This window comes from Sminthopsis crassicaudata, chromosome 1, assembly GCF_048593235.1.
Source record: "Sminthopsis crassicaudata isolate SCR6 chromosome 1, ASM4859323v1, whole genome shotgun sequence".
In the NCBI taxonomy this organism is placed as follows: domain Eukaryota; kingdom Metazoa; phylum Chordata; class Mammalia; order Dasyuromorphia; family Dasyuridae; genus Sminthopsis; species Sminthopsis crassicaudata.
The window spans coordinates 703,580,042-703,603,198 of record NC_133617.1 but is presented as its reverse complement, the minus strand read 5'-3'; the positions used below and the strand labels follow the sequence as shown (position 1 = coordinate 703,603,198).

Genomic DNA, 23,157 nt, shown 5'->3' with positions numbered 1-23,157 from the left:
TTTAAAGACTGAACTGTATTTTGTAGGTATTTTGCCTTGAGCCCAATAAAATTAGCAAAAGTGATTTCTGTTTCGATGTCATATAGATTTTATATCTGTTTAAAGGCTTCTCATTCAATTATCTTTATCAAATATGTGTTACATGCTTTCAGGGCTGGATGCCAAATAACAGTTCCTGCCCCCAAAATAACAAAACCTCGACAAACATACAGTCCTGAAGGTAAAACAATATTTTTAGCCTTTCCTTGACTTAAGCAGACAACAACTATTAAATTACAAACTGGGTCATGTAACGGGAAAACAACCCCACAAAAAACCCATTTGTTCAGTGATTTTTAATAATGTTTCAAAAAATATGAATTCGGAGTAAGTCCTCATTTATTTGAGTATATACTGTAATAATTTGGCAATGTTTACTATGGTAACATTCATGTGTTACAATATACATGAGATAATGGCAATAGCATTTAAATCGTTATTTCCAGTACTATGAATGACAAGATATCTATCCAAAGAGGAAAATCTTCAGCTTTGGTTTCTTTCCTAGCTTATCTTATGAAATAAAATGAACACCCTGGGGGAAAAAACAGGTTTCTAAAGCTTATCGTACACTGTTACTCTATTAAGCTAATATGAAGTATGTCATAATTTATGAAATACATTCAAGGCTGTAGGAAAACCTGGGCTCAAATCCTGTCTTTGGCTTACTAGCTAAATGACCCTGGCTAATCAATTATCTCCCTCAGTTTTAATTTCCTCATCTGTAAAATGGGAACAGTAGGCTCCACCTAACAGAGTTAGGGTAAGGCTCTCATGAGATAATTTTATAAAGTGCTGTAGAAATCTTAGATATTTTTATTGACAATTTAGATACTATTAGTTTGCCAAAGTTATATATCTATTATTATAAAAACGTATCCATTTGCTAGCCCAGATTGCCTGATAAAAATAAATTATGTTCTAGGAACAATCACAAGCCCTAAGACATTATCTCCCTCCATTTCTTTGCAGAATTGAGGAAGAAATGTATATGTGGAAGAATAATTTCCAATTATTGGTGCTTTCTTTCCTTAGAGATAATTTCATAAGAATGCTTCCCTTCTAGATGATCAAGTAAAAATATAATTCATAAGCTGTCTTCTTCTTCAGGGTCAACATTTTCTTGATAACAGATTAAAAAAAACCTACCTTGCCGTACCACATCCCCACAATCAGGATCATGAGCCACCTGTAATAAAGTTTCTTCTACATCTCTGTTTCTCCCCGGAGTGTCCATAAGATAACTTATTTCTTGCTGCAGGGTTTTTGGCAAAGTCATTAGCTGAGTGAATTGGGCTTCTGGGCTTTTATCTATCTGAGTTAACAATAACAATAATAATGGAAAAGTCGATCAGGGAAGTGTTTTGAAGGTAATCAACCACAGCTATAGAAGCTATTCTGTGAAACATACAAATACCACCCCTCTGAAAGAAAGCAGGCAGAAATATAGAGAATTATGTGATCCTTGAATAAAGTTGTTTTTCCATATTGTTTCATATCTATAGAAGAAAAAAATTTTGCTTTCAAAGGCTGGGTTTTGTTTTATTTTTTAGGTTTAAGGTTAAGACAACTGACATATGGATTTGCTTATCTTGCACTTGTAACTCAATTTCTTTTCTTAAATACCATATTTCAGGTGAGTTGGAAACAAGATGACAAATTAGGTACAGCAAGCCAGCTAAACTATCCCAGCACTCCCCTCCAAACAACTTTAAAATAATTTAAAATAATCAAATTTTGGAGCGGCAAAACCCACAAAAAGTTGGAGTGCGATATTTTTCCAGTCTTAGAAAACTACAGAGGTAGATAGGAGAAATCTGTAACACTGGAGTCAAGGTCTGTCTGGAGTTCATACACTCGGTGGGTGGCAGACAGTGGCAGCAGTTTCAGTGAGGGAATCTGACAAATGCTCAAAGGGAGATTATAAGGAACCCTTTGCTGGCACAGGGTAGAGCTAACCCTGACAATTCTATTGCCCCTACACAGTTTTGGGTCACAGTCCCAGGGCAGAAAGGAACACTGGTGGCTGGTCAAAATGGAACAGTAGCTCTGGTCAGTTTCAAAGCAAAGAGGAATATGACCATGTGCAGCTTGGTAAAGACCAGAGCAAAGGCCAGGACAGCAATGACTACACTTCTCAGCTTTCACAAAACTTACTAGGCTGTAAGGCTCCTGAAGAGACCACAAGTTCCTGTAGCACATGGGCAGTGCCAAACTTATTTTTAAAAATTATTATTAAAGCTTTTTATTTTTGAAACATATGCATGGATAATTTTTCAACATTAACCTTTGTAAAACCTTGTGTTCTACATTTCCCTCCCTTTCCCCATACCTTTTCTTAGATGGCAAGTAATCCAATATATGTTAAATATAGTAAAAATATATATTAAATCCAAAATAAATATACATATTTATACAGTTATCATGCTGCACAAGAAAAATCAGATCAAACAGAGAAAAAATGAGAAAGAAAACAAAATGCAAACAAACAACAAAAAGGGTGAAAATACAATGTTATAATCCACACTCAGTCCCCACAGTCCTCTCTCTGAGTGTAGATGACTCTCTTTATCACAAGATCATTGGAACTGGCCTCAATCATCTCATTGTTGAAAAAAGCTATGTGCATCAGAATTGATCATAGTATAATCTTGTAGTTACCATGTATAGAGATTTCCTGTTTCTGCTCATTTCACTCAGTATCAGTTCATATAAATCTCTTCACAGTGTTTAACTTATTACTACCACATCAATGAGAATAACCTGATCATATAAATAGTAGGTGTTTAGTATTTATTGAATGAATAAATAAAACTAGGTTTCCAAAGAGACATGACTTCAAAGATATAAGATAAATAATTATATTCTAATTCTTCCTGAATTTTTTATTTCACTGATTAAACCAGAGTAACAGATATTATGAGAGAAATGTTTGACTAGAAATATGAGCTACTCAAACAGTAAAACAAGGGTCAACTGTTACATAGCCCAAATTTACCAATGTTACATTATAGTATTAAGAAAATTAATTTGCTCAATTAAGAGAAATTGAGCAAAATCTCCATCAAAAATATTGAGTAGATCACCCTGCAACTTATGGAAACATAAGGGGCAAACCTGGAGAGGATGGGCAGGCCTGAAGTGGCAATCTCCACTGATAACAGAGATTTATCTGAGTCCTAATTAAAACTGTTTCTTTTCCACATATAAAATAGAATCAAATCATAGGGTTAGTAAAGAAAAAGGACAAATGCTAGTGAAAATCTTCAATTTTATGCCCTTGTTGAAAATCAACACAGTTATTTTTATGTATAATAGTGAAAAGATGGAAGTGATTATGGAATGGTTAAATAAATCATGGCATATTAACAGAGTGGAGTACTATTATGCTACAAAAAGAGGTGAATAGAAAGACTACAAAGAGCTATGAAAAATCGATGCAAAAAGATGTACAGAAAATCCAGCAGAACACTATCACACACACAATAACTACAAGCAATTAACTTAAAAAAGAAAAATACCATAAAAACAATGGACATTGACAAATATTTAGAAGGATTCTATAAGGGGAAACAGAACACATGGATTATTATTTGTTCAAATTCATAACATATAATAGTGTTAAAATAAAAATATAAATAATTTGAATTTTAGTCTTATTAGAGATTTATACTATATATGTCTTAACAATTCTTCAATACAGAGACTGCTGAGTTTAAAATTTAAGAATATCAATCCTGATTAAAATTGTCTTAAATAAGCAATCTTTCTATTAAATCTGGCTTAAATAAGTTTCAATATGAACCATTCAAAGGACAAAAATCTAAGCACTGAAAAATGAGTATTTGCTTTCGCTCATTCCCTGAGCATCCCCTCAGCAGAAAACACTCTAAGATACCGTTGTAAGAGGGTGAGCCGGACAGGGCTTGGTACTGCTTGTAAAGTAACTTCTCCCTCATTCTGGGCTACAGTATTGCTAGGTGCAGAGTAAAGGGCTTGAACTCTCAGATCTGCAAGGTCCCTCCTGGTTTTAATGCTCTGAGCCTATAGGTGCATATGACACACATCCCATCTCTGGCCTATGGAAAGGAAACTCCCCTCCATGCCACCAGAAGGTGTTAGTTCTGTCGTCTCTAAATTGTAGTCGTTGTTTGGGAGCAGATCCCTTGGGGAGCTTCTGGAGACAGCTTTGGCTTTAGTTCCAATTCAATAATCCCAAAATGCAGCCAGGAGTTAAAGTCCTTATCCTCTATTGTGTCCTTCAAAGTCCTGAATCTTTTCCTGGGGTGCGGCTAGCTTTAATAGAGGCCTATCTCTTTCCTTGGTTCCCCGATGAGCTCTTGTCAGAATGTCTCCAGCTTCAGTCTCTAGCTCTCTGAATCCAAAGCCTCCAGCCAGCACGAAGGTAGACATGGGAACCAATCAGACTCTGCTTCCAAGAATGTGGGATTGTGGGTTTCCCAGAATTCAATCCTAGTTGTAAATCTCCAGGAAGTCCATGAGCAGGCTTTTCCTTTAGACTTGTGAATCTCCTGGACTTGTGAATCTACTGAATCCTGGCTCTGAATCTCCTCGAGCTTCCCTGAAGTTTTCCCTTTGACTCTCCAGACTCTCTGAAAGTGAGCTTTTATATCCTCCCAGAGAATGGGCTTGTGGGAGCTCCTTAAAGGACCAATGAGCGAGCTCCTTTAAAGGTGTAAACTCCTTTAATGGTTTGAACTCCTTTAAAGGAGTGAACTCAATGCATAAGTACTTTGTAAGAATCCTAACAAGAAGGAATCCTCGAAGAACCAACACCAGATCTACTTAATACTTTGATACATGAAGGCCTGGATTTCATGGGATGGGCTCTCTCCAAACCTACAAGGGATGCTGTGGCCAAAACAGTCATCCTCCTACATCCTCTCTGAGCTAAGCTAGGGTGGTCCTAGGACAAGTGGCACATTATTTAACACCAAGCCTCTATCTGAACCTTTCCAGTCTTGCCAGGTCCCTGTGCTCAGTGGGCAGAGAAAACTCAAGAGGTAGGGAGGAGAAATCTGTCACAATGAGGTCGAGGTCTGTCTGGAGTTCATACACGCAGTGGTGGTGGCAGCCCTGCAGCAGTTTCACATCACAATGAGACAGAATTTTCCCCCCAGGAGGATGGTTATGTAACTTATTCTTACGCAATCATGGACCCACTGAAGACAGGGTTGGCAGAAGGCTTATGGTCAGTTGGTCGGCCTCATTTGTTGGATGAGAAGGCAAAGGTCCAGAGACACTGACTGCTTTGTCTAAAGACGCATGACTGGTTAGGAGCAGAGCTGGGCCTAGTGCCCGGACTGCCTAAGCGCCAGTCCACATGTGCTTTTGCCTGTACTGGGCTTGAGAACGTTTACTCAAGAGGAGAGATTTGGGAAGCAAGACAGCTGGTGCGCAGAGCCTGCGGGCCCGCCCTGTGCTTGGGTCTCTTTTATGAATTCTCCCTCTTTAGTTTATCTGTGATCTTACTGGCGTAGGCAGCATTCCCTCTAACAGTACATATGGCCACTTAAGTCATCTTTTCACATAGAAAAATAAAGAATTGATAGAAAGGAACTAATAGTACTCTTCTTACGAAGAAGACAATGGGTTATAGTTTAGTTAGCAACACTGTTTAAGGATCCTCACATTTTGCTTTAAAGAATTTATAGTTTTATTTGTGTTTAAATGCTTTTGTAACTTAGAAGCATGGAAGTTTTTTAAAAAATTGGTGGTAGAGGCGCAACTAGGTAGTGTAGTGGCTAGAACACCAGCTCTGAAGTCAGCAGGACCTGAGTTCAAATCTGCCCTCAACTCTTCCTAGCTGTGTGACCCTGGGCAAGTCACTTGACCCCAATTACCTCAGCAGAAAACCAAACCAAACCAAAATAAAAAAACCCAAAATATTTTGGTGGTGTAACACATGTAAAACTGAAATTAGAGATAATAACTAGCATTCTTATAGCACCTTAAAGTTTGCAAAGTGATTCACAAATAGTTCATTTTATCCACACAATCCTGTAAGGTAGGTACTATTATCTGGGCTTCTGTATTCAAAAGCTATTTGTAGTTACTAATTTCACTTACATAGCCTTGGTTAATAATCCTTTGGTTATTTTGACTATCCAAATTCCCCAAGTTTTACTCAATTATCCATGAATTGCACTGCCACAATAATATCTGTGAATATAAATGGATAATGCTTAATTTGCTTGCACTAAGCTGAGAAAGACCATTAAATAATTGTGAGTCACTTATTAATAGACATATTTATAAAAACTGATTCTTAACTAACAGAAATCAAGAGATCAATCAGCCAGGGTTGAATTTCAACTAATTTCCAAGGGTTTTCTACACTGCCTGAATGGACACATTCACAACAAATGACATGGACAGCAAAACAGGTAGAATTGTTATAGACGCTCATCTGCTATTACAACTTCAAAGAAATCCTTCTTTTATTCAAGAACTATCTGAGAAATGGTGATTGAGGCTAACTTCAAAATGCAATGAAGAGTAGTTCTTTATATCATCCATGAAAAGATGGATATAAATCCCTGAACATCTCTAATGATAGGGATTCACTAGCTAACCAGCAGTCCATTTTCTTTAAAAACAAACACATTTAATTATTTTATTACTATCTATAAGAAGGCTAGGAGTACCCATACCAGTGAGATCAGTTTCATTTGAACTATGCTGTTACAAGATAGAAAATGCTATTTACATATTTACATGCAGGGAGAGAACTGATGAAATCTGCATGAAGACTAAAGCAGACTTTTTAGAATGACTTTATTTTTCTTGCCCCACCCCCACCTTTGGCAACACAGTTAATATGAAAATGTTTTGCATAATTTCACATGAATTATGGGTATCACTTTTTTTTTTTTTAAATGGGTATCACATTGCTTGACTTCTCAAGTTCTGCTAAGTTCTATCAAACTGGAAAGCATTATGACCAGGCTGAGTAAAAGGGATATGTTTTGGGGCCCCAGTGAATCCTGACGGCCATCGAGTGTGTCAAAGACGGGGTGTGATCTGCCTGAGTAAGGAGCACCAGCTTAAACGTCAACGTCAATCCTGAAACACTGACACAAAGAGATGTAGACACATTACCTCCAGTCTGCCCTGGTTCTGCTTGTACACCACTTGGGGGTTCTTGATCAATATTTTACTATAGAGCTCACGGAAGTGAGGGATGTTGGGCTTCACGATGTTCACCACCTTCCCTTTCTCCTCTCCTACCAGCATCCGGAAGTCACCTAGTCATAGCAAAAGCAAAAAGCCCCGATGAGCATCCACAAATCCAAGGCCACACCCCATGACTGGGTGTCCCAAAGCTCGGGGGCATTTTTAGGTCCACAGCTTCCCAACCAAAACAATTCCTGACTTCTCTGGCTGAAAGAAGGGTCAGTACAGCAAGAGGGTGAAGAGAATAGGAAGAAAAGATCAGGGAAGGGATGACCAAACCCTCCAGCCCATCTCACAGGCCTGAATTCTAAGCATTCTTTTTGTTCTCTCCTCTTTAGTTTGCAATATATAACCATAACGTTTTCATTAAAAAAAGAGTTCAGATTTCACAATACATTTTTTTTTTAAAGCAACATTCAACACCAAAATAACTCATGCCCCGGGGAAGAGTGAATGAAGGCAGAGGTAGAAGACATTTTATATTTGAAGGCATTGGAATCACTTTCTCTAAACTTCTGCAGAGTGAAAAAGCTTAGATGTGTGTAGCTCAGCTACCAACCAATGTCATTAAGAAAGCTCAGCTCTTCTCTGAATCAAATAAATGAAGCAGCCTATTAAAAGTGCTGACCATCAGTGAACATTAAGCAGCAGTCTTTCATTTCCAGACTCAAAGGCCATATCATTGAAATACCGAAAATTGGTATTTATGCTTCAATTGTACATTAACTCTTCCACTATTCATACTAGGAAACCCACCCCATTACAATCTAAAAGCCTAATTATGTTTGATTTGGGAATACACGGAGACGTGCTCTCAGCAGCAGTCATTCATACTTTTACATTCAGAGATATTCATGTTTAGCTTACCTTGTGACTGCCCTATTAGTGGCTGCTTAGGCCTTGGGTGAGGGCAGAAAAGTCAGAGTTTTCCACTGTTATGATAGATAATAAATGAGTGGCTACTTGTTTTGAGTTTATTCTTTTTTGTCCAATAATTATACTGTGTTTCTATCACTCAAAACTAAAATACTTCAGGAAAACATAAGCTAGCATGGCAAACTAATTCTCATCTGGACAAAGTCAATCTATACTGGAGTTTTTAGCAAAGCTTGAAGCATTGTCTCATCTTACTCAAAAACATTTCCATTGCTTTAAAGAAGACACAAAGTATGGCTCAGGCCCTACTTACCAGAGTAGGAGAGACCGGCAATCCGCACAAAGAGGTCTTCTTCCGAGAAGCTTTCTGGGAGCATGAGGAAAGCGGCGGTGACAGCACTTTCCAGGTTTGATTCGAGCGCTGCGCGGAGCACGGCGTTCTCCTTCAAGATCAAGAATCTCACCTGAGGGGGAGAAAGGCAGATGGGATACAGTTGCGTTTCTCCTTTTCTCCACCCCATCTTCAGGACCCAGAATTTGTTTCTTTCTTCCCCTGAAATCATCTGTGTTCCCTCTCCCCCTTCCCTGGCTATACTTGTATGCCAACCAGTGCATTCTATTCTTCTTTATTGTATTCTTTATGCATTCTATTATTTTCGTGGGAATGATTTTTTTTTGGTGTTTGCATTCAAAATAAAATATTAAAAGAGCAGTAAGAAATAACCAGTATGACATCCCTCAAGTTACATTCTTACAAAAAGCAGAATAGGATTGGCCAAAATTCTGAATTCACTGGACAGCATGGACTGAAGTGAGACCCAAGTGCAAATCCTGCCACACAGACACTTCAAAGCTGGGTAATTATGGACAAGTCACTAATCTATCTCTTTCAGTTTCCTCATTTGTAAAATTGGGATCATAACAGCACCAACCTCCCAGGGCTGTTGTGAGGTTCAAACAAATAAGTGCTAAGTGCTGTTGTTACTTTAAAAAACCCTCCCTTGACCTTCTATCCCTGCTAAATTTGAAAAGGCTGCCTAGATGGGTGGGGTGGGGAGAAGAAGGGGGATAGAAGGAGCTCTGCTTTCATTTCTCTCACTTTTCTTAGCCCCTCATAGTCTGGCTTCTGCTCCTGCCATTCCATTGTAAGTGCTCACTCCAAAGTGACCCATTGTCTCTTAGCTGCCAGATCCAATGACTTTTGCTCAGTCTTTATTCTCCTGGACCTCTCTGCAGCCTCTGACACTTCCCCTCCTTGATCCTCTCTTCTCTCCACTTTTCCAGGACACCCTCTTTCCTGGTTCTTCTTCTACCTCTCTGACTGTTCCTTCTTTGTCTCCTTTGCTGAATCTTCCTCCAGATCACACCCTCAAACCATCTATGTCCCTCAGGATTCTGTCCTGGATTCCCTTTTCTTCTCCCTCTCTACTACTTTCCTTGGTGATCTCATTGGCTCCTATAGATTTAATAATCATCTCCATGCTAATGATTCCCAGATATGCCTTCCCTGCTCCATCTCTTTGTTGACCTCCAATCTCCAATTTCCAACTGCCCTTCAAATATCTCAAACAGGATGTCCATCTTAAACTCAATGTGTCCAAAACTGTATTCATTATCTCTTCCAATAAACCCTCTACCCTTCCTATCTCCTCTATTATTACAGAGGGCAACACCATCATCCCAGTCCTGTGGATTCACAATTTAGGAGTGACTCCAGTTATCTCACAATTTCTCAATTTCTATGTCTAATCTACTGCCAAAATCTGTCAATTTCACCTTCGCAGCATCATCCCCTTCTCTCCTCTGACGCCAACCCCACTCTTATGTAGGCCCTTATCACCTTACACCTGGATTATTGCAGTAGTCTGCTGGCAGGTCTGCCTGGCTCAACTCTACTCATTCCAATCCATCCTCCATTCAACCACCAAAGTGATTTTTCCAAAATATCTCCTCCATGTTATCTCCCCACTCAATAAACTCCAATAATTCCTTATTGTCTGTAACTGCAAATACAAAATGCTCTGATGAGCCTTGAAAGCCTTTCATGACCAGCCTTTCTTGCCTTTTTTGTCTTCTTACACCCCAACATGTACTCTTTCCATTCAGTGAGAGGAGCCTCTTCCACAAGCTGTCTTCATAAATGGCACTCCATCCCCTGGCTCCAGGCATTCTCTCGGCTGATTCTCATGCCTGGAATGCTCTCCCTCCTCTGTTCCCACTTCTTCCTTTAAGTCCCAACAAAAATCTCACCTTCTACAGAAAGCTTTCCTCAACCCCTCTTAACTCCAGTGCCTTTCTTCGGTTAATTATTTCCTTTTTATCCAGTACACAGCTTGCTTTGCATATGTTTATTTGCTTCTAGTCTCCTCTGTTAGATTATAAACTCCTTGAGGGCAAGGACTATCTTTTTGTATCCTCAGCATTTAGCATGGCATATAGTAGCAATTTAAAAATTTTTACTGAATTAATTTTTCTAAAAAAAACACTTTCCATTTTGAAGCTAAAGATTGCCAATGCTACCGTAAAGAAAAATCAATTAACTGACCAAGATTGTGATAAGATGTCAAATTCCCCCCACTCAAGGTCAATAGATCAATCCTATCATTAGACAAGATCCTAATATCAATGTTAATGAGAATGATTTTCACTTTTCAACATTGAAAAAAATATAAGGTGCTTTATATTGGATTGACATGGAAAACATAGACAATTTAAGAAACACTGGACTACCAGAGAGCCAAAACAAAACAAAAAGCCAACAACAACAAAAAAAAATCTAGATTTGATTAAAGAAATCATAAAATAAAACTTTCTAGGATCTTTCAGAAGAGGAGGGCAAGTAGAATAGAAACAATTCCTTAATCATCTACTTAAAAAAAAACCACAAAACAAAACTCCCAGAAAGTTATAGCCAAAATTCAGACCTTTCAGATCAAATAAAAAATACAGCGATCAGCTAGAATGAGTTAAAATACTGGCAAGCCAGTTAGGATTACACGGATTTAGCAGCTACCCCTAAAAAAGGAATGGTGATCTTGGAATAAGCTATTTCAAAAGGCAAAAGATAGGCTTACACCAAGAAGAACTTACTGGGCAAAAGTGAAAATAATCCTATAGGGGAATATGGACCTTACAATATATATATTTTTAACATTTCTGATAAAAGATCAGAGCTGAGTAAAACCTTTGAAATGTGAACAAAGGAGTTCAGACAATGGCCAAAAAATGTTTTCAAGATTAGAAGGGACTACATAAGGATGGAGTGTTTATACTTTAATAAGGAAGAAGCAACAAAAGTTAACTCAGAACCTTAATGCCAACAAGGATCAAAGAGGAAATGAAATGAGATAAAAGTTTTTGAGGGGGGAAGAAAATAGGAAGGGACTGGAGTTGGGAGGATAGGATTTATAATTTCATAAGAGGTTATAAAAGCAAAAGACCACATAAATAAAAAGGAAAGGATGGGGGAGAAAGCTTCACTTTATTTGAACTTGTCTCACACGGGAAGGCAGAAAACACAGATACAAAATTTAATTTAAATGTGTCTATAAATTTTTTTTGAAAAGAAAAAAATTCTTTCACAATCATAAACTATTGGTAATTGGTAGAGAGGATAATGCTGGATCTGGAGTTCCAATTCTGACTCAAACAACTGTGTGACCTAGGCAAGTAACCTAACCTCTGCCTGCCTCAATTTCCTCACAGAATGAAATGATGATAACACAGTTATCTCCTAAAGTTGTGAGAATATTTTGTAAAGTGCTTTATAAACCTTAAAGTTGATATGTTAGCAATTATTATCATGATATTACCTTGCCCTTTCTTTGTGCCTTTCATGTAATTACTTCAAACTTTGGGAACTTGGGATTTCACTGCTCCCTTCATTAATTTAAATTACAACTTCTCTCAATATCTTAAGAAATAGTTTACAGGAGTTAGTATGTTTGAAAAAATTCAACTCAAAGGAGGATGACCTTCTTATGAAGAACTTCTCTAAACTTTTAGCTGAACTGAGACTCTGACACAAGCTAGAGTCAACTGCCAGGCTCATGTTCAAGCTTTCCCAATTTAATGGGGCCTGCCAGAACTTGTGTTTTCTTGGCAAAAATGCTGTCACCTCCAGGCCACAATGAAACAATTTTAATAGATACTTATGCAATTACAAGGATTTAAAAGCAACCATTAAACAAATAGCAAAACCAAGTCACAGACTCAAAGTGCCATTTGCCTAAGGACACATGAATCAGTTGGAAAAGTCAGAATAACAGCCTGTTTCCAAATCAGGTTCAGGTTCACAGAGTTAGAGCTGGAGGGTTCCTTATAGGTAAAACCTAACCCCTTTACCTTACAGATGAGCCCCATTTGAATCCAGTGCTGGGGAAGCTGGCCCTAAGCTACACAGCTCATGGCTGGTAGGAAGATCCTAGAACTCAGACCCTGGATTTGTAATCCTGTTAATTTCTCACCAAAGCATGTTATCTTTCTTGATTTCTCTTTTGCTTGCTTCCTCTACAAATTCAATGACACTGAGATAGTTTGTTAACCTGAGATAAACAAAATGAAGTAGCACTTTTGGGAAGACAAATTTTTTTTTTTGGTTGATATTCAACAATCCATCAGTTTGTTCTCTAAGTTTTTTTTTTTTTTTTTTTTTTTTTTTTTTGAATTGGGGTAATTATAAATGTTTTTATAGGCTAAGATTGTGAAAAATAAAGTCTCTGTACTTAAGGAGCCAAATTTAGACGACTCTGCCATTATGTTGATCTAGTTTTTCAATGTTAGGTGAAATAGAAACTTGGCTTCCAAACACAGCTGTGTGGTGTTCAGAGTGAAAAGCCAGTGACCTCTTGAGGCGATGCCCAAGAGGCCTGGGAAAAACCCTACTTGCTCCTATTTGTGAATAGCTGTTTGTATCTCACCAGAGATGTCCTGACCTGAACTGCCTGGGTAATGTTAGCCCTAGTGCCATAAAGCAAATCTTTGAGAGAAGGTGGGACTACTATGCTTGGAGCTATTTTTAAAAAAGGAACTAAGATGGGTGTGCATGTTTGAATACAGGAAAAGGGAAAATCCACGTGTGGTTTCCACTTCAATTTTGTTACCTGAAGAGCTCAACTCAAAGAGCAAAAACGCTGTCAACACTGAGACCACTGAAGCCCTAGCCCCAGTGACTGTTCTAGTCCTTAACCACTAAGCAAACAATTTTAGTGCTTAGGACGTTTCCATTTAGACCAAGAGCAAAATTGCTGAAGATTCCCACTGTGAAGGCTGGAAAGCTTTAGGTAAGGGAAAATTTTAGGACTAGATGGGATCTCAGAGATCACTTGCTCAATATTCTCATTTCAAAGATGGGAATACTTGAGGAAGAGAGAAAAGAAGTAACTTGGTTAAGGTCCCATTGTTGGATGGGGGCAGAACCAGGACCCAGAGTCCTGGTCCCTTCACTTTCTATCTGTTACCATTCTTGGGGCTAGTGCTCTCCAAAGTTATTACTGAGACTTTTCTACCTAAATAAGGAAAATCCCCAAAACTACATAGCATCAGGTAAAAGAAGGAAAAGAGAACTCCAGAGATACACAACTGGAATGAGTGAAGTTGACTGGGTTGGAGTCTTCAATGGCAATGCTCCTTTATTTCTCTGTATCTTAGAATAATTAGACTAGTTGATTTCTAAAGTCTTCTCTGTAGCCCCCAAATTTTGATTCTATGAAATATATAGTTCTTGAAAAAAAATTCTTTTATCACAATTGAGTGAAGCCTAATCCATCAAAGAAAATTATCTGGGAGGGGGAGGGGAATTTCCTATTATGGAAATTCCCTTAGTAAACTTAAAAACCAGACAAATTAGGTGAGGACTCTTCACATTAGTAAAGGATTGATTTACAAAAAGATTCAACACATCTTTTTGAATATTTAAATTTGCTTATATAGTTTTGCTTGACAAAAAGCTGAGGAGGCAGAGAAATTTCAGGGTAGTATAAGGAACCTTTGCCAAAGAAAGACCAAGCAAAAGTTAAAATTGTCTTTGAAACTAGTCAAAGAACAAAAGGTGTTTTAAGCAACAAAATCCAATTCAAATTTTCTTTTTTGAAAACATCTGATTCTGTCCAACCAGATCTCCAAACATGCCTTTTTATTTTTTACATTTTCAAAAGCTACCAACCCTCCTAACTATTCAACAGGCTCTAACTCAAAAATCTCCTGAAGAGAGCGAAATCATGTTCGCCAAAACAACCGAATTTAATCTCCTCCTTTCAGAGGCAAAGAACTGCAAGCAAGCCTCTGCTTTCACGACCAGCCATGCCCTCAGCAGGTTTTACTTCCACTAGGACAGAGTGGGAGGGTGTCAATCACTTCTGGGTGGAGGATGCCAGCTGGCTGGAGCCCCATCTACCGCCACCTAGGGACAGAACTCATATTCAGAGACTCAGCTATTTTTCTACACTTTTGAGATTGCTTACTATCCTTTTCTTCTTTGAAAAGAGATAAATTCCGTTCAAAAGACAGAATACTTACTTTTACACTTCATTTTTATTACTAAAAACTAGCTGCTTTTACTAGTTTGGATTTATATTTTTAATGTATGCGTCAAAGAGCTTGTAACAGGAAGATGTCTCTTACTGATCAATCTTCCAAAATAATTGGAAACTGGGCTTAACCGTGGAATTGAATATGCAACTTCAGGTAGGACACATTGTCAATGCTCAGGCCCCTTCTTGGATGGATCCTATGATGTGACTGGAGAGAAGCACAGGCCAGACAGGATCATAGGAGATATCCAGGAGAACACAAGAGATATCAAATAAGCTCATGAATGTTCCCGTGGGGGCACTACATCACATAGGAAGACAGGAGAAAAAAACCCAGGTCACTCACTAATAGTTGAAATACAGTCAATTTCTCAGTCTTCTCCACCTCCTCCACTCTGGGAGCCTCCCAAGGGGTGCCAGGAAGCCCAGCTACACCTGCTCTACCAGCAGTTGTGTGGTTGGAGCTCCTCCCCGGGGGAGGGGGGGCCTTCTTGCTTCATCAGTCATGGCTATCCTTGTTATTCAGTCCTAAATGTGCTTTACAAGTTATTGAACCTAAATGATAGAAACCATTGACACAAACAATAAGTTACAGTGGCAAATCTGCTGATTTCCCTGAGATAGAGGTGTGCCATTTTCATGGAATACATAGGGCAGACAGGGGACTATAGCAGCATTACAACAGTTTTCCAAGTCAGGGCCCCTAACCATTTGGAATGTCTTCTGTCCCTTCCATTTTCACAAGCTCCATATTTTCTCCTTAGCCTTTAAAACATCCTATAGCTTTTATCCTATTTCTTTGCTTACCATCCATAACAACCCTGCCACTGTCCCTTACATCCAATCTAATCCAATCCAACAAGCAGTTACCAAGTGCCTGTTATGTCATGGTCAGTGCTGAGTACCGAGGATATAGAGACAAAAAGAAACAAAATGATCTCAGGAGACGATACATCCCTCCTTCTCCCTTTGTGATGCAGTGCTCCCAGAGGAACAGGTTTTCTGGCAACTACATTCTGGTGGGAAGAGGATGGACCGAAGTGAGCATATAAATAAATGCTAAGAGCAGGGAATCTTCTTTTGTATACTCATCTCCAGAAATTAGCAGTGCCTGGCACAAAGCTGATGCTTAACAAATATTTTGTGAATTGGTTGCTGAACTGATTACAGAGCCCACCTTTCTCAACCAATAGAGAATACTTACAAAGGTGTGACAAAGCTAGGTGGGTCACCTGGATCTCACTGCTAAGTTTTATACTAACTATATTATATTTACTAATTATATTTATATTAACTAATGCTAATGTTTCAGGAGAAAGCGGCTTAGTCACTCACCGGCTTTTGTAGGCGTCCAGCAACATATAAGGTATTCCAATTAATCAAATCCTTAATTAGCATTTCAGTGCTAATGACTCCATATTTGATAAGCTGCAGGAGGAAAAAGAACAACACATACCATTAGCCTGTTCAAACACAAAATGCACAAATTGAATCCATGTTAGTTTCCTGGGTCCCTCAAAGTGACTCTTCAAGATAAGGCCTGACTTCATTCTAATCATCTCAGAAGGCATCAGCAGTAAAAGGAGCAGCCTTTGGGAGCATCTGCTGGTTTACTTAGAGCTTGTGGGTGATCTAGTCCAATCTCAAATCAATCAGACTTTTTAGATCGGTGGGCATGGAAGCCCAAGGAGATTCAGTGATTTGCTGAGGGTCATGAAGCTGGACCTAGAACATGGTCTTATAGCTCAGGCCAGATAGCGCAGATTACAAAGCGTGGCCAACAGCAATTCTCAATGCATTAAAACTTTCAAAGATATTCTGCAAAACCCCTGAATTTTTAAATACTTTTCTAATGAATGAACTTTTCCCTTTATCAATGCTAAAACATCTGGTAATTGTGGCCAACTTCATTTTAATGATAATGAGCATAAACCCTGGCTGTAATTCTTCCTAGTTTATATAATCCTATTTTCAGCCAAAAATATTCAGAGACTGTCATGTTGCATTCTTATACCTTCATAACCCAAAACATTCTTCTTGGGTTTCCTAAGTCCAAAATATAGCCACACGCCTCTGATTAGGAAGTCTATTTCTTCTGGTTCATTATTATATGTACTAGGAATATAAACATGGATGTATTCTTTAGGGTTTGTTATCTGAAAATATTTTCAAATTAAAGGGAAGTTGAAGATAATGTTAATTAAGAAAACAAACAGGCTTTCTGTGCATATATACTTTGAAAATAAATCATCAACAAAGTAGAAATAAGCTTTTAATTGCCCTTTTCCCAAATATTGATTTCCCTTTTATGTCATAGACAGAAATCATCTGACAAGTTATTATGGGGAAAGTGTTTCATATACTTTAAAGTCTATATAAATATGATTATAAGCCTACTGTACACGTGAAGTGAGAGGTGCTAGTTTGTAAAGATTTGGACACTGGAGAACCCAAATGAGACTACTTGTCTGGGGAGAGAACCCTAACTAAGAGAGGATTCTACTACCTCCAATGGGGGACAGTGGAGATACTAACAAAGAATGGCACTAGTCGAGTATAGAGGTTGAAATGCAAAAGTCACAGAGGAAAATGAGGCTTCTTGTGTGTCATGAGCTTCCTCACATGCTTACTGACACTGGAGACAAATGACACACTGATATTCTTACATTCTCAATGATTAGTTGAGTGGGATACTTCATTGGGTATTGGGTCAGTGGGCAGGCAGGCATGGAGTGGGGAAGGCTAAAAGGGAAGATGACATTCTGAGAAACACAATCTAAGGGAGGGACCTTCTTTAACCCATTGAGTAGTGGAAGTGAATAAAAGCAGCATATCCAACATAAGGAGCAGCCGGATTGAGGGCATTTTTAGCACTCTGTTCCAAGGACACAGGGAAATGGTCAAAGTACAGGCTCAGAGACCATATCATAAACTAGTTTATATAGAGCTTTCTTCTTTGGTTCCATGTGGGAGACACATAGCATGTGTCCCCCTTTTATAGATGAGAAAACCAAGGTCTGGAGATAATGTGATTGGCCCATAGTTTATGTTGATCATAAAATATGTACTTTTATTTTTGAAATTGTATTCATGTTTTCATAAATTTCTAAATACGAAAACTACTGGAAAGCTGGCTTTTCAAGACTATCTCTGGTCTATACTGGAGATACAAAAATAATTTCTATTAAGATATTGATGGAGCCAGAATTGGACACATGACATTTTGATGTAACGGAAAGAGGAGATTCAAAGCCAGGAAAACGGAGAGTTCCAATTCTGTCTCTAATACACACTGGTGATGAAACCCTGTCACTTTATCTCCGAGACTTCTGGCCTCTGGCAAAGGCCAGCTCACTTTGGTAGGAGTTTCCTCACACAGGAGACTGCATACCAACAAAATCATAGATTCATTCTTTATCTGTATTGGCACGTGCACACACACACACACACACACACACACACACACACACACACATACTCATTTCTCATATCTGAGGATTTAGAGCAGGAAGGAAACGTGGATCATTCTAGTCTAGGCACTCAACCTGGGGTCCGTGAACTCCATGTTAATAATTGTTTTTCTTTGTAATTCTATGTATTTAAAAACATGATTCTGAGGAGTACTTAACACAAGACTGAAAATATCTAATCAAAACTACTCATGTTACAGATGAAAAAAATGAGATCCAAAGAAGAGAAACGACAGATAGATAAGGTTGGATCTAATCCAGTGCTTGTGTCCCTGAAACATGGAATCTTAAAGGGCAGCAGGAACCAGGGAGCCCCTTGGGAGTGAGAGAAAGAGCAGTGCAGGCTTCAGCACAGGTCAGGCTGTGGGCCCCTTACCATCCTAGCTTCTTGTCAATATTAAGCAATGGTGGGAGAAGCAGACAGCAGACACTGGGAAGTGCAGGAGAGGTGATAGGGGAATGGCCTTGCTGGATTTACAGAAAGCCAACCTAGAGCAGTCTCTGCTTAGTGCTGGAAATCACCAGGAAATAGAGGTATGATTGCTTTCTGCAAGGGTGTAAGGCTGGAGACACTTGTGAAACCACCATTGGTTTAACTACTGTGACTCAGTGGCTTCTATAGTATTATCCTGGAATGCTAAAGGGATCTGTAAATGAAGGGCTCCTGCAATGGGTCACTGGAAATAATGAGAAACCAAGAGTAATCAGACATAACTGTTGGCAACTGTTATGCGATGGTGAAGTGCTATGTGGGAGTCACTTCTGACCAAGATGGCAGCTACATTGATGACTAGAGATACAAGGGGCTTAGGACGTCACCTAACAGAGGAGGGAGCTGAGGCCCACGAGGTAAAGGGGCTTGTCCATGGTCTCAGAAGCAAAAGGAGAGCTGGAAGTTGAGTCAGGTTTAGTGCCCTCCCACTGGCTTCTGCTGTTTCCAAGGAATTGTAAAGTCTTATTTGTCATCTTCTAAATTGAACCTGACCTCTTCATTTTGAAAACGCACAATTTCTCTTTCAAATCACAGACTTAGGGCAATCTGTAAAAACCCAGAAAGGACCTGACAATGCTGAGCCCAATCCTCCCACCTCCAAACAAGCTGGTGGTGCAGAAGGAAGAATCTCAAGTTGAGAGCCCTACGATCTGGGTGCTGCTTGTGTCTCTCCCATTAAGCAGTTCCATAGCCTTGGGCATGCCCTTCAAACAAGGTTCTTATCTGTAAAATTATGGCACTGGATGAAATGATCTCTAAGCTGCCTCCCAGTTCTTAAAGTCTTACTATTATAGATACATTTTAATAGTTACAAGTTGACTAACAAATAAGGACTTTTAAAATAAATTCTGATGGCGAAGAGGAACAGCAGACACCAAGAATATTTCTTTACACTGAAGTGACTTTTAGAATTTAATTTATCTGCAGTCATTTAATCCCACTGATGAACTACTTCTCATATCGTTAGTGGTGGCCTTTGCTCAGCAGGGACTACTCTGCTTTCACTGACTACCAAACCTCTTCACTTTCCCTGTAAGGATTCCTGCCTTTGAAGGCAGACTTGAGGCAGGAGAAAAAATATACAAAATCCTGGATTTAGATCAGGGGTTCTCAAACTGCAGCCCGTGGGCCAGATGCGCCCGCTGAGGACATTTATGTGGCCCGCTGGGTTATGGCACATAGGCTCAGGGGCAGACACAGAGTGTGAGCTTTTGTTTTTACTAGAGTCCGGCCCTCCCACAGTCTGAGGGGCAGTGAACTGGCCTCTATTTAAAAAGTTTGAGGACCACTGCTTTAGATTAGAAAATCCTGGCCTCCAGTCACAGTTCTGCTGCTTAGCTGTGCAGCAATGGGCAAAAATTATTTAACCTTCTCAGGCCTAGTCCTCTCACGTGTAGAATGGAGATCATACTTGCCTCACAGTTAAGAGAAAAGAACTTTATCTCTAGTGAGTCCCTCTATAAAACGTTATAAAAGCTCTGAAGCCAAACAGATGGCTTTGTACCCAGCTCTTTTCTCATTTTTGTTCACCTTATGTTCCAATTGTCAAAAAGACCCCTAAGAATTCCAGTCTCTCTCTGCTGAAATCTTGGTCTAATTTCTCAATCTTGAGGCCTCTTAGTCCCTGAAGTGTATTCTATGTGAATAGTTCAATTTAATGCAGGATGCCAAGTGTGAAAGAGCCCTGACTTGCAGCTCCAGCTGTCTGTCTGAGGCAGACCTTCTGTCTCTCCTGTTAGAGCCTGAGCTCCACGAGGGCAGAAGGACTGCTTTGCTTTTCTATCTCCTGTGTTTTACGAACAGCAAACATTTAAAAAATGCCTTTTCATTCATTCAGTCCTTGGTATCCTACTTCTAACATCACCTTATGACTCTGCACTTCAACTTCCTCTTCTGTAAAATGGGGATATTTGTAACACCTGCATCTTCCCAGGGTTCAAATGAAATAAAAGTCCAAAACGTTCTGAAAATCTTAAAGCACTCTGTCAACGTCAGCTACGACTGAAAGATGTGCTGCTGTGCCCTTGACCCCTTGCATCCTGTGCTCCCACTGGCTCCTGTCTGTCCGGCTTGGTTTAGGTGTGTCCTGGCTCCCCCGGGGACACCCACTTTCCTGAAAGGACAGTACTGAGGCTTCCTCTGTCTTAACCACAAGCCTTACACTTGCCACCTACACATGGGAGACGATCAGTGCAATGTGGCAAAAAGAAGAGAGCTAGGTTGAGAAAGGGTCTGGGTTCGAATTCTGCTTCTGTATCTACTCTCGATGGGACCCCCTTTCTGTGTCTAGGTTTCCTCATCGCTTATAACAAGGGGTTGGATCAGGGGCCCGCTGGTGCTAACTCTCTGTTCCAGTTGGCCGCCACCAGCAGAGGCGCTCTTACTTAGGGCTCAATCCCCTCCTCTCACAAGCTGTCCTAGAGCGCAGCTGCCTCTGCTCACAGGATTGGTCATTGACATAGCAAAGGCCCAGGCAGGCCTCCTCTGGCTTTGCGGGGACCTGGGTGCTGTCCAGCCCACCTGCAAAGAAGAAGGAAGACGGATTTGTCCTGAAGACAAAGGCTTTGTTTCTTTCAATTACCTTCTCAGTCTGGCAGGAGGACAAAGCAGTCCCTGCCCTCAGTCAGGCCAAACCGCAACCGGAGCCTAGGATCAATTTCAGACTTTATGATGAATTGGCCGATAGCCAGAGCTCCCAGCAGGGGCGCCCGGGGCACTCACCTTGTCAGCACACCTTATCATGGTGTTGTAGTAGATTCCCGCTCCATAGTTATTCTGGACTTTAGCGATAATTTTTGGGCCAAAAAATCTTAAGAATGAATAGTGATGGCGGTTTTTTTGCAAATTCTTTGAATGCCACGTTACGGGGTCATCTACTGTGAACACAAAGTCCAGCATGACGTTCTGTTGGAGGAGAAAGAAGGGGCGCGCGTTAAACATGAGCATGGTCGGGGGTGTCCTAGACCCTCGCGGGCTCGGGCGGCCCTGGATTCAAATCCTGCCAGGGACCCGAAGCGTGCCCTGGATTCAAATCCTGCCGGGGACACTGTCTCGCGGCTTTGGAGGCGCCACCTTCACTCCACGGCCGACTTCCTCATTTGTAAGGACGACCTATTTTGTAATACTGGGGGTTCCCCTTCCTTCCAAGGCCATAAGGGAAGTTCCCCTCGGAGGCTGAGGCGGGCAGGGTCCTCACTCCCCCGGCGCCCCCGCCCCCAGCACAACCAACGTGTTCCTTTACTCCTAAGGGGGCTGTATTTGCTGGGACCCCGGGGAGGAGCGCGCGCCTCGGCCGCGGGGGACCCTGGGGGGGATCGGACGGCCCAGGACCCCCCGGAGCGTGGGGCAGGCGCACGTGAGCGCGGAGCGGGGCTGGCAGGGCCGCTCCCCCAGCCTCGCTCGGAGCAGGAGGGCGCGCGCCGAGTCCTCCCAGCGGGGCAGGGCCGGTGCGGCTCACCTCGCGACCACCGTTGGGACCCGCCTGGCGGTACACCCCGGAGCCGTAGGCGAAGGCCAGGCTCAGGTTCTCGGGGAAGTTCGCCAGGATCCGGCGGAACGTCACCGCCGAGACAGACTGGGGCGACATGGCATGGGGCGAACTGGCGGGCGGCCGGAGCCGCGGCCGGGACCGGCTGGAGACGAAAACGTGCGCCCACTGAGCAGGCGCGGGGCTGGCTTCCTCCGCCAGCAGTGGGGCGGGGAGACAGAGAGAGGGGCGGCGGCCGAGAAGAGAAGCAGCCTCGGCCTGCCCCGCCACCTGGCGGCCGGAGGATCTTGTCGGCGCGGGCCCTTCACCCCGCTCCCTTCCCTTTCTCTCCCGCTTGGTGGCGCGGTGGGGAGAGCACGGGTCCTGGAGGTCCTCGGTTCATATACGACCTCACCTCAGCGAATCACGTCACTTTCTTTGCCTTAGTTTCTTGGTCTGTAAAATGGGCTGGAGAAGGAAAATCAAGGAAACCCCCCATATAGGAGAACAAAGAGTGGGACCGATCAGCAACAAACTCATTAAAAATAAGCACAATACATCAAATAAGTACACTTATAAATGGACCACGAACATTAGTTGTGGATGTCGGGACAAACCATTTCCTTTAAATGGTTTGCCTTATTTTTCTCATCTGTAAAATGGGGATAGTTTCCTTTTTTGTAGTATAGTGGAGGTGAAACTTACAATTTCTTGTAAATATTCACTAAATTAAAATATACACATTAAAAATTAAACAATAAATTAGCATATGTTGCTATTAAGATTTTCTTTTTAATATGCCATGAGTTCACCAGTGATTGTCTATTTTCCAAAGTTTTATATCTAATGGACTTCCATTTCCCCACCCTCCCCATGGGTTTTGCTCCAATGGAAGAAATTTATATTTATGGAAGAAAATTATATTTATAAATATAGTTTTTAAAGTACATAGAACTGCTGGAGACAGTTCTATGTACTTTAAAAATTATATAAATTCAAACCCAACATAACTTGCGTGTGACGTGGGACAAGTTACTTCATTTACCCTCTGTCTGCCTTATTTTTCTCATCCGTAAAATGGGGATA

The 23,157-nt window shown here is 40.7% G+C and overlaps 1 protein-coding gene across 2 annotated transcripts in view; it reads right to left on the bottom strand.

The window, feature by feature from the left end:
* TAMM41 (TAM41 mitochondrial translocator assembly and maintenance homolog) overlaps nt 1–22,302 on the bottom strand; it is a 31,566-nt gene extending 9,264 nt beyond the window's left edge. The window contains exons 1-6 of one of the 2 annotated variants that reach the window (XR_012484968.1): nt 22,063–22,302; nt 21,327–21,509; nt 15,978–16,070; nt 8,426–8,576; nt 7,162–7,307; nt 1,189–1,350 (exon numbers count right to left, since the gene is read on the bottom strand). Coding sequence is in view for 1 of the 2 variants with exons in the window: in XM_074283893.1 (XP_074139994.1) it covers nt 1,189–1,354; nt 7,162–7,307; nt 8,426–8,576; nt 15,978–16,070; nt 21,327–21,509; nt 22,063–22,191 (868 nt within the window). In the remaining variant the exon portion in view is untranslated. Of the gene's footprint in view, nt 1–1,188; nt 1,355–7,161; nt 7,308–8,425; nt 8,577–15,977; nt 16,071–21,326; nt 21,510–22,062 lie in introns of both variants that reach the window. The other variant, XM_074283893.1, reaches the window with a different exon arrangement.
* Nucleotides 22,303–23,157: the final 855 nt, after the last annotated feature.